This window comes from Poromitra crassiceps (assembly GCF_964638095.1).
Source record: "Poromitra crassiceps genome assembly, chromosome: 8".
Classification (NCBI taxonomy): domain Eukaryota; kingdom Metazoa; phylum Chordata; class Actinopteri; order Beryciformes; family Melamphaidae; genus Poromitra; species Poromitra crassiceps.
Window position 1 is genome coordinate 21,041,984 of NC_139629.1, and position 15,313 is coordinate 21,057,296.

The window sequence follows — 15,313 nt, forward strand, 5'->3', positions numbered from 1 at the left end:
CGAAAGACAACGTGTTCTCCTCAATGAACTCTTTATTTCAATGTGTCTCCTCTCCAACACTCTGCTGTCCCCGGCGCATGCCGGTGTAAATTCCCCATGTTTAAAACAGTTTTGTTGGCACAAAGGCCCGTGCCCAGCCAGAAAACTAGAGACTATATGAAGCTCCACCTCACATTAGTCGGCTGTGCAACCGAGTGGGGCGAGGAGGAACGAATTCCACCCAAACCTAGTCAAAAAAAAATATTTTTTATTTTATTTTTTATAATAACAAAATCGATCCAAATTCCACAGGATCGATTCCAATCCTTAACGATCAATTATCGATTTTCGACAATTGATGAACATCCCTAGTTGATATGTTGATATATGTATGTTTTTGTTTTTGTCTTTGTTTGAGCCTGTTGTTCTGAAAATTGTAAAATAAAATATTGAAAAAAAAATTGGAAACAAGAAGGTTGGTATTTTACGTTCCTAGAACATGGCAATTTACGTTACTGCAAACCTACAATCTCAAAGTAAAATTGAAACGGTGGTTAATTTGAAAACCTCGCTGCCTTTACAATATTAAATGCAAATAAAACAACAACTTTGGTTATCTTTAGGCAAGTAAAATAACTTTGTTAAGGTTAGGATTATGGTTTGGCTTAAATAACAAACACATTTAAACGTGAATCACGGTCTAAATGTAGACTTGAACACGCTGGGATGCGGACATGGCCCTCCGGTGTGAAAGGCAAGTGTTTACACCCTCCATCCTCCCCGACCACAACGTCCTTACTATTTCCGTCCGTGCTATTTCAATAGAGATGTGATACGCAACGTATTTTTTGCTTCAGAAACGTTGATATTCTACGTATCCGTGGACTGCAGAACTGTAGAAGGCTGACGTGTAATTCAGGCGAGTGGGCTGAGATGTAGAGTGTCTCTAACGGATCGTACCTGCTGATGATGCCCTTCATCTGGAGGTCCTTGTCATCTTGCTGTCTGCGCAGGCGCTCCTCAGACTCCTCCAGCCGGGCCTGGTACTCCATCAGGACCTTCTGCGCCTGCTCGTCCTGACCCTTCAGCCGCGCCTCGTACTCCTCCAGCTTCTGGACCGACGCCCGCAGCTTCTCCTGCAGCACCAAGATCTCCTGCTGGTACTGAGCACACACACAACACACAGGTGGAGGAATCAGGACATCTTCATCGTTGTCATTACCCTCGCCGTACTTGTCGTTATCGACCCTCTCAGCAGGCTCTCGCCCTTCATTGCCACGTCTGACGACAACAACAGTGGCAACATCTTTCGATTAGTCGTGGGACTGAGGATCAGTCTGAGTAGAACAGAGAGATGGGCCGTGCCAGGGGTATAACCATCATTGGCATCACTGGTATCATTAAAAAGCCATCCTCCGTGCCCTAATTATACCAATCTTCTGCTACAGTACACTTGTATAGCTGTGCTCAAACATTTCCCATGACAATCCCTTTGCCTGCTAGAGCATTACCCTTTTATTTCAGTGTTCATTTGTTCCTCCATCTTTGATTTTTATATAGCCACTGAGGTACTGGATTTCTAAAATCCTGTGGTCAGTCAACGTGCGACTGGAAGACCAGTAAGAGAGACTCTACTAACGGGTGAGTCAATGAGACAAAAACACTACTAGATAAACTACAGATTTGCGATGAAAAAATGTGTGGTATAATTCTATTTCTTTGAATTTGTCCTAGCATTGTTGCTGATAATACCGACTTGATCCTGCCACATAGGAAAAAAACAAAAAAACAAACACTGGTTGGACTACCAACTAAACAATCTATCCCTGCCATTGAAAATAAATAAATATATAAACAAAACAAAAAAGCAAAAAGGTGTTTCATTACTAAAAATGAAAGATGAAACAAGACCAGCTTATCAAGCAGATCCCTCTGAGGTTCATGATTGTTGCAACTCTGAGCTGGAGACCCACAACTTCCTTTTTTGTGAAAAGTGTATTGGTAAGGTAAGGTAAGTTAAGTTCAGGTAAGGTAAGATACTGTAAGGCAAGCCAAGGCAATCGTTATCCCCGAGGGGCAGTTTGTTGCACAGCCAGTAGTAGATGCAAACATGATCAACAATCAACACACCAATCAACCCACAAACAATCACACACAAACACACTATAGTGACTCGGGTCAGCAAGGACTGACTGGGCCTTCTTTGTGACTCTGCCTTTGTACAGCTGGGAGTAGTACCGTAGTCATTTAGATTTGTGCCTGCAATTTTATTGCAGTCTAACTTCCTTCTAACCTGTCCCTGTTTTTCAAGGTAAGTGACCCCAACCAGAAAATACATCAAAGAGAAGGTTAAAACAGACACAATAAAACAACAATAAAATGTTCTCATAAAAGTGGTGTCAACATGAAATCTTCGGAGCTTCCGATAAAAGTACATGCGCTGACGGGCCGTGGCACAAACATCAGTATTTGGTTTAAAGGTTAACTTATTTAATTGTTGTCCCTGGATGTGTGTACTGTTGAACAGCAGAAAGAATAGGCGGAGACTTCTTCCTAAAGTCAACGATCATTTCCTTAGTTTTAGACGTTTATGTCCAAGAAGGAGCGTTTGCACCAGTCCCTAAATTCATCCACCAATGGATCATGATTGGTATCATCAGCAGTAGACATGACATCATCCACCCTCATCTCACATGCAGTACTGCCATGACATCATCCACCCTCATCTCACATGCAGTACTGCCATGACATCATCCACCCTCATCTCACATGCAGTACTGCCATGACATCATCCACCCTCATCTCACATGCAGTACTGCTTCAAAATCAAAATCAGCTCCCGATCTCCATGATCACACTTTACACGTACAAGTGATGTCATAGGAAGCCGCTCCGCCGCCACGTGTATTTCCTTTCTTCTCTTTTGTCCAGTGTTTTATTCCATCATTTGTGTCAAACTAAACAAACTAAACTCAAATTGAATGAAAGGAACTGTTTATGCTCCCTGTTATGACTCATTATTTAATATGACGACAACTAAATGTGAGCGGTGACCGCTCCACTCCGTTATCCAGCTGTAACCGGACGGAGAAGAATGTTGTTGATTAATCTACGGGACGACGCTGAATGATCAGATTCAATTACGCAACATGAGGATGGTGCTTGGGTCATCCATCTTTTTCTTGTCACCTTCTGCTTTCTTTCCCACCTCTCTCTCTCTCTCTCTCTCTCTCTCTCTCTCTCTCTCTCTTTATCTCTCTCTCTCTCTCTCTCTCTCTCTTCCTCACCCCCCTCCCCCGCCTCCGCCCTCCTCAGGAGAAGAGTGACCCCACATTGATTTATCAGCTCCTCCACCCTTTCTCTCCACTCTCTCACATTCCCTCACTCCTGTCACTGGATCCCCCCGAGATCCAGTGACATCCAATATATCTATAACTGCCTTTGTCCTACCCCCCCCCCCTCCCTGATTCGCTCAAACGCACAATACATCACCTCCACTCTGCACCCTTCCCTGCCTTCTCCTCTCTCTCTCATGCATCCGCTCGTTCGGTCTGAAAACTAGGCCTGTCAATAGATCCCCGCCTGTCAGGGGAAATCAAGCTGCTGTAATAACAAGTTGCAAAAGCATTGTTTGTTTAGAAAGCCAACATTAATCACAGCGTGTCTTTTTCCCTCTCCCTCCCCCTCCTCTCTGTGTCAGGAGCCTCTGTTCCGTGACAGAAAACAGCGCAAAGACAGTTCTTTTGAAAATGTAAAAGCTTTGTTGAAATTAATTAAACTACCCACAATCGAGTAAAAATATTTGTGTATCTTAGTCTATTGTTAAAAGGGATCTGTGTATATAATGTATCTACCTCATAAAGGTGACAGTGAAGGTCTTTGCACACACAGTCCGATTGTTTTCGTATGCGTGTTTTTTAATCCGTCATCTGAAAACACAGACGGGTCCCAGCTCGCAAAAATCTATTGACCGATGCGAAAAATGCAGAAAATCGAACCTCGTCCGAAAACTTAAATGACGGACGTAATTGTCGCACTCGGTGTGTCAACGATGATTGACACAAATAAGGTCGTATTCTTTTTTTTTTCGCGCGTCAATTTCGGACGAAAATACGGACTGCACTGTGTGCAAAAGCTTTGACTGTATGACCTTCTCTCTCTCTTTTGTTGCCTAGGAGTGGCGTTCAATCGTTTACAGTTGCTCTGTCGCGGCTGATAGGAAGAATCGTTTGAAACATCAAATTCGAGTAATGGAAGAATGTGATGAACACATCTGAATTGGATAAGCTGAAACTAATATGGAAGAGAAAAGAACAGGGTGTGAAAGTGGCCTGGGCAGATCCAATTCTGCACCCGTTGGTCCTGATGCTACATCTGCTGATGCTCCAGACAGATCAACTGATCAACCACTTTCACTCTCCCCCACCAAGGGCGGGACTATGGCTCGGCCTCCCTCCGTCCGTCCGTCAGTTAGTCACACTGTAGTCTCTCGCTTGCCACACTATCTCCCTGAGTCACACTGTAACGTTGACTTGTGCCACTAGGGGGCGGCATTGACAATGAATGGGGCTGACGTAAGGCTGGATCTATCGCTGATGGGGGGCAGCATGTTTACTTTGCTTGTTTTTAGATCACCAGATAATCATTTGGATCCTGGAGAGTACTGGTCAACAACAACACATACTCTGACCTCCTGCACACCTCCACTGCCTCCCCCCAAGGTTGTGTCTTCTCACCTGTGCTCTTCATCCTCTGCACCTCACCAGTGCTCTTCATCCTCTGCACCTCACCAGTGCTCTTCATCCGTCAAAAATATGTTTAAATGCAAGATTATAGATAAATATAAAACAGTGGTATAGCCATATTATATATATATATATGTATATAGATAAATGTTTATATATATATTACATTATATATTATGGAATTTCGATGCTTCTTAGCAGAGACAACGCCAGTTTGAGTAACATTTTTTATTTTATTTTTTATTTTTCTTTATTTCGTTTCTTTCATTCTCTAATATATTTTCTTTTGTACTACAAAGGCTTTTGAAACTGTGTTAAAAGGGTAGACAAAATAAGCCCCGGCTTCAGTCTACACCTTTTGGTCCTGTTTGATCCACATGAAAATTCTTGTATTGATTATTGATTTCTGGAACAATATGACCAAATAAACTAATCAATCAATCAATCAATCAATCCTCTGCACCTCACCCGTGCTCTTCATCCTCTGCACCAGGGATGCATGATCATATCGGCACGTCATCGGCTTTCAAATTAAATATTGGCATCGGCCAGAAATAAACATTCTGCCGATATGACAGGCTGATAAAATGACGCTTTAATTATGCCAAAATGCTCGATGCTTGACTCGTAAAAATATGGCGTGTTTTACAGAGCCGAAATTGAATTAGTTTTCTTACTTTGCTCAGTGAATGTGTACATTGTGACAAGCATTGTATTTATGTCTGCATTTACCAGTGGGCCATCATGATAAGAGTAGACGTGATAATGTGTTAACTCCACTACAGAAGAGAGTTGATGTTCTCTGACATTAGGTGGGGGGGGGAATCAGCGCATATATTAGTATCATATCGGCAATCGGCCGAAAGAGTTGGAAAATATCGACATATCGGATATCAGATGTGTTTTTTTTTTATAGAAAACCCCCCCAATGTTGATATAGTATAGTATAATTAGAGTACTTGCATTCTGTGGTCATGCAGATTATAACAAATTAGGGAAATGATTGGAATTTACATTTGGTCTTTCCCACGGAATTTGAATTGATAGAACGGTCATTCCCATTCAATTGTACACTCTTCACTTCAGTGGCTGCCACAGAACATGTGATCATGTTGTCATGGAAACCACAGTGTTGATTTGCTGCATGAGGCTCAGAAAGATCATTTGTTGCTATGGCGACGGCATCATTTGGATGAACATTCTAAACTCTCTTGACTATCATGTTCTGTCCGCACACGAAAGAATGTGCATTTATAACCATTGTTTATACACGTCTCTATTCAAGTTGAGCTTCTGTGGTCCTGACATTTCTAATGTGCTATCCTGATTTATTTTTAAATTTGTATATACAGTATTATTGGAATACCGTATAATATATGATATGTGAACCGTCAAAATGACCAATATGGCCATTGTACTGTTAAGAGCAGATATAGCATTAGCTGGGACCTCTATGTAACCTGCTGTGTGCATTTTTATGACTTTTCCAATCCGGATTCCCTCTCTGGCTTCCTGCTCTGTTTACCATTTGAAGGCGTCTGTTTGTGTTGGAGGGAAGTTCTTGCCTTCTTTGGTTGCATTCCCTGCCTAGGCTGCTGGCTTGTGTGTGAGCTATGCTAGGATACTGCTGGCTCCTGTGTGAGCTATGCTAGGATACTGCTGGCTCCTGTGTGAGCTATGCTAGGATACTGCTGGCTCCTGTGTGAGCTATGCTAGGATACTGCTGGCTTGTGTGTGAGCTATGCTAGGATGCTGCTGGCTTCTGTGTGAGCTATGCTAGGATGCTGCTGGCTCCTGTGTGAGCTATGCTAGGATGCTGCTGGCTTCTGTGTGAGCTATGCTAGGATGCTGCTGGCTTGTGTGTGAGCTATGCTAGGATGCTGCTGGCTTCTGTGTGAGCTATGCTAGGATGCTGCTGGCTTGTGTGTGAGCTATGCTAGGATGCTGCTGGCTTCTGTGTGAGCTATCCTAGGATGCTGCTGGCTCCTGTGTGAGCTATGCTAGGATGCTGCTGGCTTGTGTGTGAGCTATGCTAGGAGGCTGCTGGCTTGTGTGTGAGCTATGCTAGGAGGCTGCTGGCTTGTGTGTGAGCTATGCTAGGATGCTGCTGGCTTCTGTGTGAGCTATGCTAGGATGCTGCTGGCTTCTGTGTGAGCTATGCTAGGAGGCTGCTGGCTTCTGTGTGAGCTATGCTAGGATACTGCTGGCTCCTGTGTGAGCTATGCTAGGATACTGCTGGCTTGTGTGTGAGCTATGCTAGGATGCTGCTGGCTCCTGTGTGAGCTATGCTAGGATGCTGCTGGCTTCTGTGTGAGCTATGCTAGGATGCTGCTGGCTCCTGTGTGAGCTATGCTAGGATGCTGCTGGCTTGTGTGTGAGCTATGCTAGGATGCTGCTGGCTTCTGTGTGAGCTATGCTAGGATGCTGCTGGCTCCTGTGTGAGCTATGCTAGGATGCTGCTGGCTTCTGTGTGAGCTATGCTAGGATGCTGCTGGCTTCTGTGTGAGCTATGCTAGGATACTGCTGGCTCCTGTGTGAGCTATGCTAGGATGCTGCTGGCTCCTGTGTGAGCTATGCTAGGATGCTGCTGGCTTCTGTGTGAGCTATGCTAGGATGCTGCTGGCTTGTGTGTGAGCTATGCTAGGATGCTGCTGGCTTCTGTGTGAGCTATGCTAGGATGCTGCTGGCTTGTGTGTGAGCTATGCTAGGATGCTGCTGGCTTCTGTGTGAGCTATGCTAGGATGCTGCTGGCTTGTGTGTGAGCTATGCTAGGATGCTGCTGGCTTCTGTGTGAGCTATGCTAGGATGCTGCTGGCTTCTGTGTGAGCTATGCTAGGATGCTGCTGGCTCCTGTGTGAGCTATGCTAGGATGCTGCTGGCTCCTGTGTGAGCTATGCTAGGATGCTGCTGGCTTCTGTGTGAGCTATGCTAGGATGCTGCTGGCTTGTGTGTGAGCTATGCTAGGATGCTGCTGGCTTCTGTGTGAGCTATGCTAGGATGCTGCTGGCTTGTGTGTGAGCTATGCTAGGATGCTGCTGGCTTCTGTGTGAGCTATGCTAGGATGCTGCTGGCTCCTGTGTGAGCTATGCTAGGATGCTGCTGGCTTGTGTGTGAGCTATGCTAGGAGGCTGCTGGCTTGTGTGTGAGCTATGCTAGGAGGCTGCTGGATTGTGTGTGAGCTATGCTAGGATGCTGCTGGCTTCTGTGTGAGCTATGCTAGGATGCTGCTGGCTTCTGTGTGAGCTATGCTAGGATGCTGCTGGCTCCTGTGTGAGCTATGCTAGGATACTGCTGGCTTGTGTGTGAGCTATGCTAGGATACTGCTGGCTTCTGTGTGAGCTATGCTAGGATACTGCTGGCTTGTGTGTGAGCTATGCTAGGATGCTGCTGGCTTGTGTGTGAGCTATGCTAGGATACTGCTGGCTCCTGTGTGAGCTATGCTAGGATGACACGCCTGTATTCATTATGGATGGAAGAAATGGGGGCGCATGTGTCAGTGAATCCAAAGCGTGGAAGCCAAGCTGAGGGTGAATGGTAGTGCAGCGAGTACATAAGCAGCCGAGAGCCTCTTTCTCTCTCACACACACACACACGCACACAAACACACACACACACACACACACACAGTTGCACACATGCTCCAACATAGACAGTGTATACACATACACACACCCACCCTCACTCACTCACTCACTCACTCACTCACTCACTCAAGGATATTAAGTCAATTTCATATAGATAAGGGGTGTAAGGTTTCAGGTGAAAAGGGTGAAAAGGTTTCAGGGGTGCAGGGAGGTCGTTTTACAGAGTGCATGTTAAAGCTACAATAATGCAACTATTATCTTTCTGGGGTTGGGAGGGGTCAGAGTTAAAGGTGGGGTTGAGAGGGGTCAGAGTTAAAGGTGGGGTTGGTGGTTGTGAAAGGAGGGTTGGGGTCAGAGTTGAAGGTGGGGAGGGGTCAGAGTTGAAGGTGGGGTTGGGAGGGGTCAGAGTTGAAGGTGGGGAGGGGTCAGAGTTGAAGGTGGGGTTGGGAGGGGTCAGAGTTGAAGGTGGGGAGGGGTCAGAGTTGGGAGGGGTCAGAGTTGAAAGTGGGGTTGGGAGGGGCCAGAGTTAAAGGTGGGGTTGGGAGGGGTCAGAGTTGAAGGTGGGGATGGGAGGGGTCAGAGTTGAAGGTGGAGTTGGGAGGGGTCAGACTTAAAGGTGGGGTTGGTTGGTGGTTGTGAAAGGAGGGCTGGGGTCAGAGTTGAAGGTGGGGTTGGGAGGGGTCAGAGTTGAAGGTGGGGTTGGGGAGGCAGGTTACCTTCTCCACCTGAGTCAGATCCTCTCTGTTTCTCAGTGACTCGGGCTCCATCCCCTCATGGTCTAAATACTGCACATTCATATTCAATAGCCAGGCTGCCGTGCGGTCCAGCGCATTGGGGTTCACTGGGGAGGGGGCCTAGTGAAACCAACACAACACACACACACATGAGCTGAGTGGGCGAGTGGAAGGGGCGGGGCATGCAAAACAACACAAAACACAACAACAACAAAAACGCAACATGGGAATAAGCTTGAAATGCAGGCGGGAGAAAAGCAGGACATGTGGACTAAACAGCAGGGTGGAATGGATACACACTCGTGTCTCCAACACACACACATACACGGTTACACACTCGTGTCTCGAACACACACACATACACGGTTACACACTTGTGTCTCGAACACACACACATACACGCGTCCACATAGTTCCATAAAGCACTGATTGAAACACACACAGGTGAGTGTGTAGACATACAGACACGCACAGGACACACAACGACGTGTGCAGCAAGGCAGGTAAGTCAGAAAGGCAGCAAGAAAGAATGAGCAGCCGCGAGGCAGAGACTGGCAGGTAAGGTGTATAGGTGTGTGTGTGTGTGTGCGTGTGCGTGTGTGCGTTTGTTTGTTTATATCTGCCAATTATGCTGATGGACAGGTGCTAAGTGAGAGAAGCCGTGGATGTAGGACGCTTTCATAGACTGTGCAGAACACTGCTTGAGATTGAAGGCTTTGAAAATGCTGAAATGCCTGAATCTAAACGGCAACAAAGCATCAGAGATGTAATAATTTAAATCCAATTTCCCCAAGTACAACTGTCTTAATTTAAAAAAAAAAATGTTTTAATCCAGGCAGATTGGACAAAGATACAAATGCAATCAATTTAATGATCAATGGAGATCTATCTTTTAATGGAACTTTGATTGTATCCTTTGTCTGGACTCAACCGCAGAGAAGGAATGTGTGCGCTGTGTTCTCACAAACAAAATGAAAACTGGGATCGGCCCTATCAATCACTCAATCAATCTATTGGCGATCCAGACCATTCCCTCGAGAAGGCAGCAAGGCATTATGGTTAATATGCAGATGCCCTCCCCCATCGCCTTACTAACAGTCACCAAGGGCAACCATTGACCAAGGGTTTTTAATTACAGCCTATCGTTCAGACCTGCCAATAATGGACTTACAATTACCAGCTAAGGTATTCAACAGAAAGCGTTAATATATGGGGAAACCTCCTGTTTTGACCACACGAAGACGCACATTACATGCAATGCACACACACTAACACAGTAATCCATACACTTACCACCCATGTGTAGCATATCTCCCACCGCTTTAGCAAGCGGCGGTTTTGCGCTGACAGTGTGTGTGTATGACATGTGCGGCGCCCACATGCTCGTTAACGAGGAGCTAATTGTGTCATTCAGCCTATTAAAGTCCTCCAGTAAAACAGTGGTGAGGTGATAAGATGCAGATTACTGTTATTATACGCACACAATGACTTCAACTCATTAGGGCACAATGAGCAGAGTCTCTGCTCATTGGGCGGGTCTCTCTGGTGGAGGCGGGTCTCTCTGGTGGAGACCCGCCCACACAGCCTTTGTCAACATGTATGAGATGAACGGCTGTGTTTTGTCACCGTCATTTCATGTACAAATCTGGACTGAGGACTGAGGAGGAGTCTTCAGAATAATCCTTCTAAATATGACCATCAGTCACTATAAAGCAAGAGACATGTGCGCTCTGTGCGGTGCGTGCACATTAGTGGGGACCGTGTTGTGAGAGTTGCGTTCAGGCCTCCCTCCCGTACCTGTTTGTGCTGAGCCCTTTGCTTGGTCTCGGGACTGTCGCCTTTCGAGGAAGAGGACTGCTGCCGTAGCCGGGCGCCGCTGCCGGGCCAGTCGGGCGACGACGACATCATGCTGCCGGACGAGGGCCGCGGGTAGGGCCCGCTGCTGAGCAGGTTGGGGGGCGTGCGGCCCCGCGTCACGCTCTGAGGCGGGGGCTGGTCTATCCTGCGCTGGGGGCCGGCGCTGTTCTGCCGGGGGACGGTGGGCTGGTGCTGGGCCTCGGTGAGGGACAGCTGTCGTCGGGTGAACTCGCCCGAACGCCTGGTGTACTCTTCCCCGCTGCTCCCTCCGCCCCCGCCCCCTCCTCCTCCTCCGCCGCCCCCACCTCCTCCGCCTACCCCTCCACCGTGGTTCAAGAAGGTGTGCTTCCCGCCCACAGGGCCGTCCTCGTTGTTGCTGTGGGAGCTGACTGAGCTGTGGCACTCGGAGCCCGAGTCGGCCATGCCGCGCGGGGACACGGGCAGCCCGGCGGCCATCTGGTAGACGGGGTTCTGGAAGGACAGGGGGGCTAAGAGCTGCGGAGGTCGCCCCGGGGTGCCTTCTGACCCCGGGGTGGTGGGCGTCTGGCCCGGCCTCCTCAGGGTGGGACCTCCAGGGATGTTGCCCTGTGGCGTTCTGGCTGACCACACTCCCGCAGAGACGGGGCCTTCGCCCAGGCCGTCTGCTGAGGGCCCGGGACTTAGGCCGCTCTCCAGGCTGCGGGGGTCCTGGAGGTCCACCATGGACAGGCTCTTGCTGCCGTTGGCCATGCCCAGGTCGGGCTCGTTGGACTCGGAGTAGCTGGAGCTGCGTGCGGGCGAGGGCTGGATCCCTGAGCTCCTGGTCACAAAGAAAAGGTCCTTGTTTTCTGGGGTGGGTGAGGGTAACCTGGTGAAGTCAACCAATCTGAGAGAGAGGGAGAGAGAGAGAGAGAGATGAAGAGAGAGAGAGAGGAAGAGAGAGAGAGAGAGAGAGAGAGATGAAGAGAGAGAGAGAGGAAGAGAGAGAGAGAGAGAGAGAGAGAGAGAGCATTTTAACACTTCAACCAACAAATGAAGGCCAACTGAGTTATAATCATGAATGAAGCAATAGACCCTTCTCACGGGGGCCATTTTGTGTCGAAAAGGCAGGGTAAACACAGGTGCAAGCAAAACACTAAGGAGGGTTTCCAAATTGCAATCATGGAAGTTGGAAACCCTCATTAGTGTTTTGCTTGCACCTGTGTTTACCCTGCCTTTCAGACACAAAATGGCCCCCGTGAGAAGGGCCTATACCTGGAGCTCGACACGAGGTGAAAGTGAAACAAGCAAACAGGTCGATTCTGCAGTATTCTTCCAACACATCCCATGTAAGTGCATTGCTATGCACAATTCATGCAGAGTACACTTCCATTGATATTTGAACCTGGAGAAGATGTAAGGATGTGTGTCTTCTACACTCATTTGCCTTGTCCCTAACCCCCCCCCCCCCCCCCCTCCTTCCCTGCAGCAGCCAGATGGAGGCTTTATTGCCTGGAGACAATTACCTTGACAGACATGATTTATCTTCCAATAATCTCTATCACTCTCCTCTCCTCTCCTCCATCTCTCTCTGTCCTTCTCCCTTTGTCCATTACTTCGTCCACCCACCTTTCACTTCTTTCTACCCTTCCTTCTGCCCAATTTCTCAATCTCTCCATTTCGTTCCTCTCTTACCCTCTCTCCTGTCTGTCTCACTCACCCTGCTCTCTCCTGTCTGTCTCACTCACCCTGCTCTCTCCTGTCTGTCTCACTCACCCTGCTCTCTCCTGTCTGTCTCACTCACCCTGCTCTCTCCTGTCTGTCTCACTCACCCTGCTCTCTCCTGTCTGTCTCACTCACCCTGCTCTCTCCTGTCTGTCTCACTCACCCTGCTCTCTGCTGTCTGTCTCACTCACCCCGCTCTCTCCTGTCTGTCTCACTCACCCTGCTCTCTCCTGTCTGTCTCACTCACCCTGCTCTCTCCTGTCTGTCTCACTCACCCTGCTCTCTCCTGTCTGTCTCACTCACCCTGCTCTCTCCTGTCTGTCTCACTCACCCTGCTCTCTGCTGTCTGTCTCACTCACCCCGCTCTCTCCTGTCTGTCTCACTCACCCTGCTCTCTCCTGTCTGTCTCACTCACCCTGCTCTCTCCTGTCTGTCTCACTCACCCTGCTCTCTCCTGTCTGTCTCACTCACCCTGCTCTCTGCTGTCTGTCTCACTCACCCCGCTCTCTCCTGTCTGTCTCACTCACCCCGCTCTCTCCTGTCTGTCTCACTCACCCTGCTCTCTCCTGTCTGTCTCACTCACCCTGCTCTCTCCTGTCTGTCTCACTCACCCTGCTCTCTCCTGTCTGTCTCACTCACCCTGCTCTCTCCTGTCTGTCTCACTCACCCTGCTCTCTCCTGTCTGTCTCACTCACCCTGCTCTCTCCTGTCTGTCTCACTCACCCTGCTCTCTCCTGTCTGTCTCACTCACCCTGCTCTCTCCTGTCTGTCTCCCTCACCCGCTCTCTCCTGTCTGTCTCACTCACCCTGCTCTCTCCTGTCTGTCTCACTCACCCTGCTCTCTCCTGTCTGTCTCACTCACCCTGCTCTCTCACCCTGCTCTCTCCTGTCTGTCTCACTCACCCTGCTCTCTCCTGTCTGTCTCACTCACCCTGCTATCTCCTGTCTGTCTCACTCACCCTGCTCTCTCCTGTCTGTCTCACTCACCCTGCTCTCCCCTGTCTGTCTCACTCACCCTGCTCTCTCCTGTCTGTCTCACTCACCCTGCTCTCTCCTGTCTGTCTCACTCACCCTGCTCTCTCCTGTCTGTCTCACTCACCCTGCTCTCTCCTGTCTGTCTCACTCACCCTGCTCTCTCCTGTCTGTCTCCCTCACCCCGCTCTCCCACTTCTCACCTCACTGCTTGGTGGATGAGAAGCAATAGCGCAAGAATGGTTTTCAGGGGAGTTTCAGGCTCACGGCTTGCAAATGATCTCACTCACTCTCTCTCTCACACACACACACACACACACACACACACACACACACACACACACACACACGTCAACATATGCACAAAGAAGTCATGTGATGAAGTACAGTAAGGAGAGGCCATATAGGGACACTAGTTAATTAGATATTGATCCAGGGTCACGGCTGAGAATAATGCTAGCAGCTGTCTGCCTTGCTGCCTATTTCTATGCTCTCCTGGCTCCTCCTCTCTGCTCTCCTGGCTCCTCCTCTCTGCTCTCTTGGCTCCTCCTTGCCTGTCTCCCTTAAAGCCCCTGACACAGCGGCCAATGTCTGGGCTGTGGGGGAGCGTCTGTCGCCCTAGTTTCCGCGGTGTGTTCCGCACCGTTGGCACTAATCGGTGCGTCTGTGAGAAATCCCTCTGATTGGCTGGCTGCCACTGTAATGTCATGCTAAAATATGTTCAAAATAACTTCATATTTGGCCAAAATTGTCTCACTTGGCGAGAGAGTGAGAGCGAGCGAGAGAGAGAGAGAGAAGCACACACAGCAGTGTGTGTGTGTGTGTGTGCTTCTCTCTCTCTCTCTCGCTCGCTATATCATATATCATCGCTATATCATTCAATGATATCATTTCTATAATTCAGACTAATTAACTAGTAACTGTCCTTACAGTGGTATGGAGAGTTAAGGCGCAGGATGTATATTAGGGCTGTCACTTTTCATTCGAAATTCGAATGCAACTTCGAATGTGGGGGAGGGGTTCGTATTCGATATGTAAATTGATTGTTCGATTTTTTTTTTTTTTTTTTTATTAATTTTTTTTTATGAACCAAAATTAACCAACTGCTGCTTGCTGGTAATGTTAATCCCATGTCAGAAAAAGTCTCCAGATTTGTCGCGTTAGTCTCTTCTGAGAAAGATTGTCTCCAGGGTCTGAAAAGTTGTCTCGAGTTGGATGCAGCCAAGTTTGTGAGGCAGTGTTGTGACTGTGAGCGTCCAAGCTAACACGTCGGGCTGATGCCCGGTGGCCTGGACTGATTTTTTTTTTTTTTTTAATTAACCAAAAAACTTTGAATATATTCGAACGAATTTCGGGCAATTAAAGATCGTTCGAACTTTATTTTGGGAAAAAGTGACAGCCCTAATGTATATGCTAGTTGACCGTCAGCTGTAGTCGTGCAAGTGCTTTTTCAGACAATGAAATCTATCCCCATACCGTGTCGAGCTTTTTACATATATATAGTATTTTAATTATCATCGTTATTTCTTTATTGGTATTATAGGAATGATTCCATCAATGCGACCAAACACATCATGATTGATAAGAGATAATTATTAATTGAGCCCATGTTTCTAAATCTATGGTCTAAATACAGTAGGCGTACGGATGTAGGAAATTTAGACTGAGATTATACATTACTTCCACTCTTAACACTTTGAGTGCCACGGCCCTTGGGCAAAAGGTGCTGTACTGTGCCACATAGGCCGCAATGCATTTT

The 15,313-nt window shown here is 47.9% G+C and overlaps 1 protein-coding gene across 1 annotated transcript in view; it reads right to left on the reverse strand.

Moving 5' to 3' along the window:
• dab2ipb (DAB2 interacting protein b) overlaps nt 1-15,313 on the reverse strand; it is a 239,474-nt gene that overhangs the window by 9,670 nt on the left and 214,491 nt on the right. The window contains 3 exon segments of the mRNA XM_083641622.1: nt 940-1,142; nt 9,025-9,162; nt 10,840-11,764. Of these exon segments, the coding sequence (XP_083497748.1) occupies nt 940-1,142; nt 9,025-9,162; nt 10,840-11,764 (1,266 nt within the window).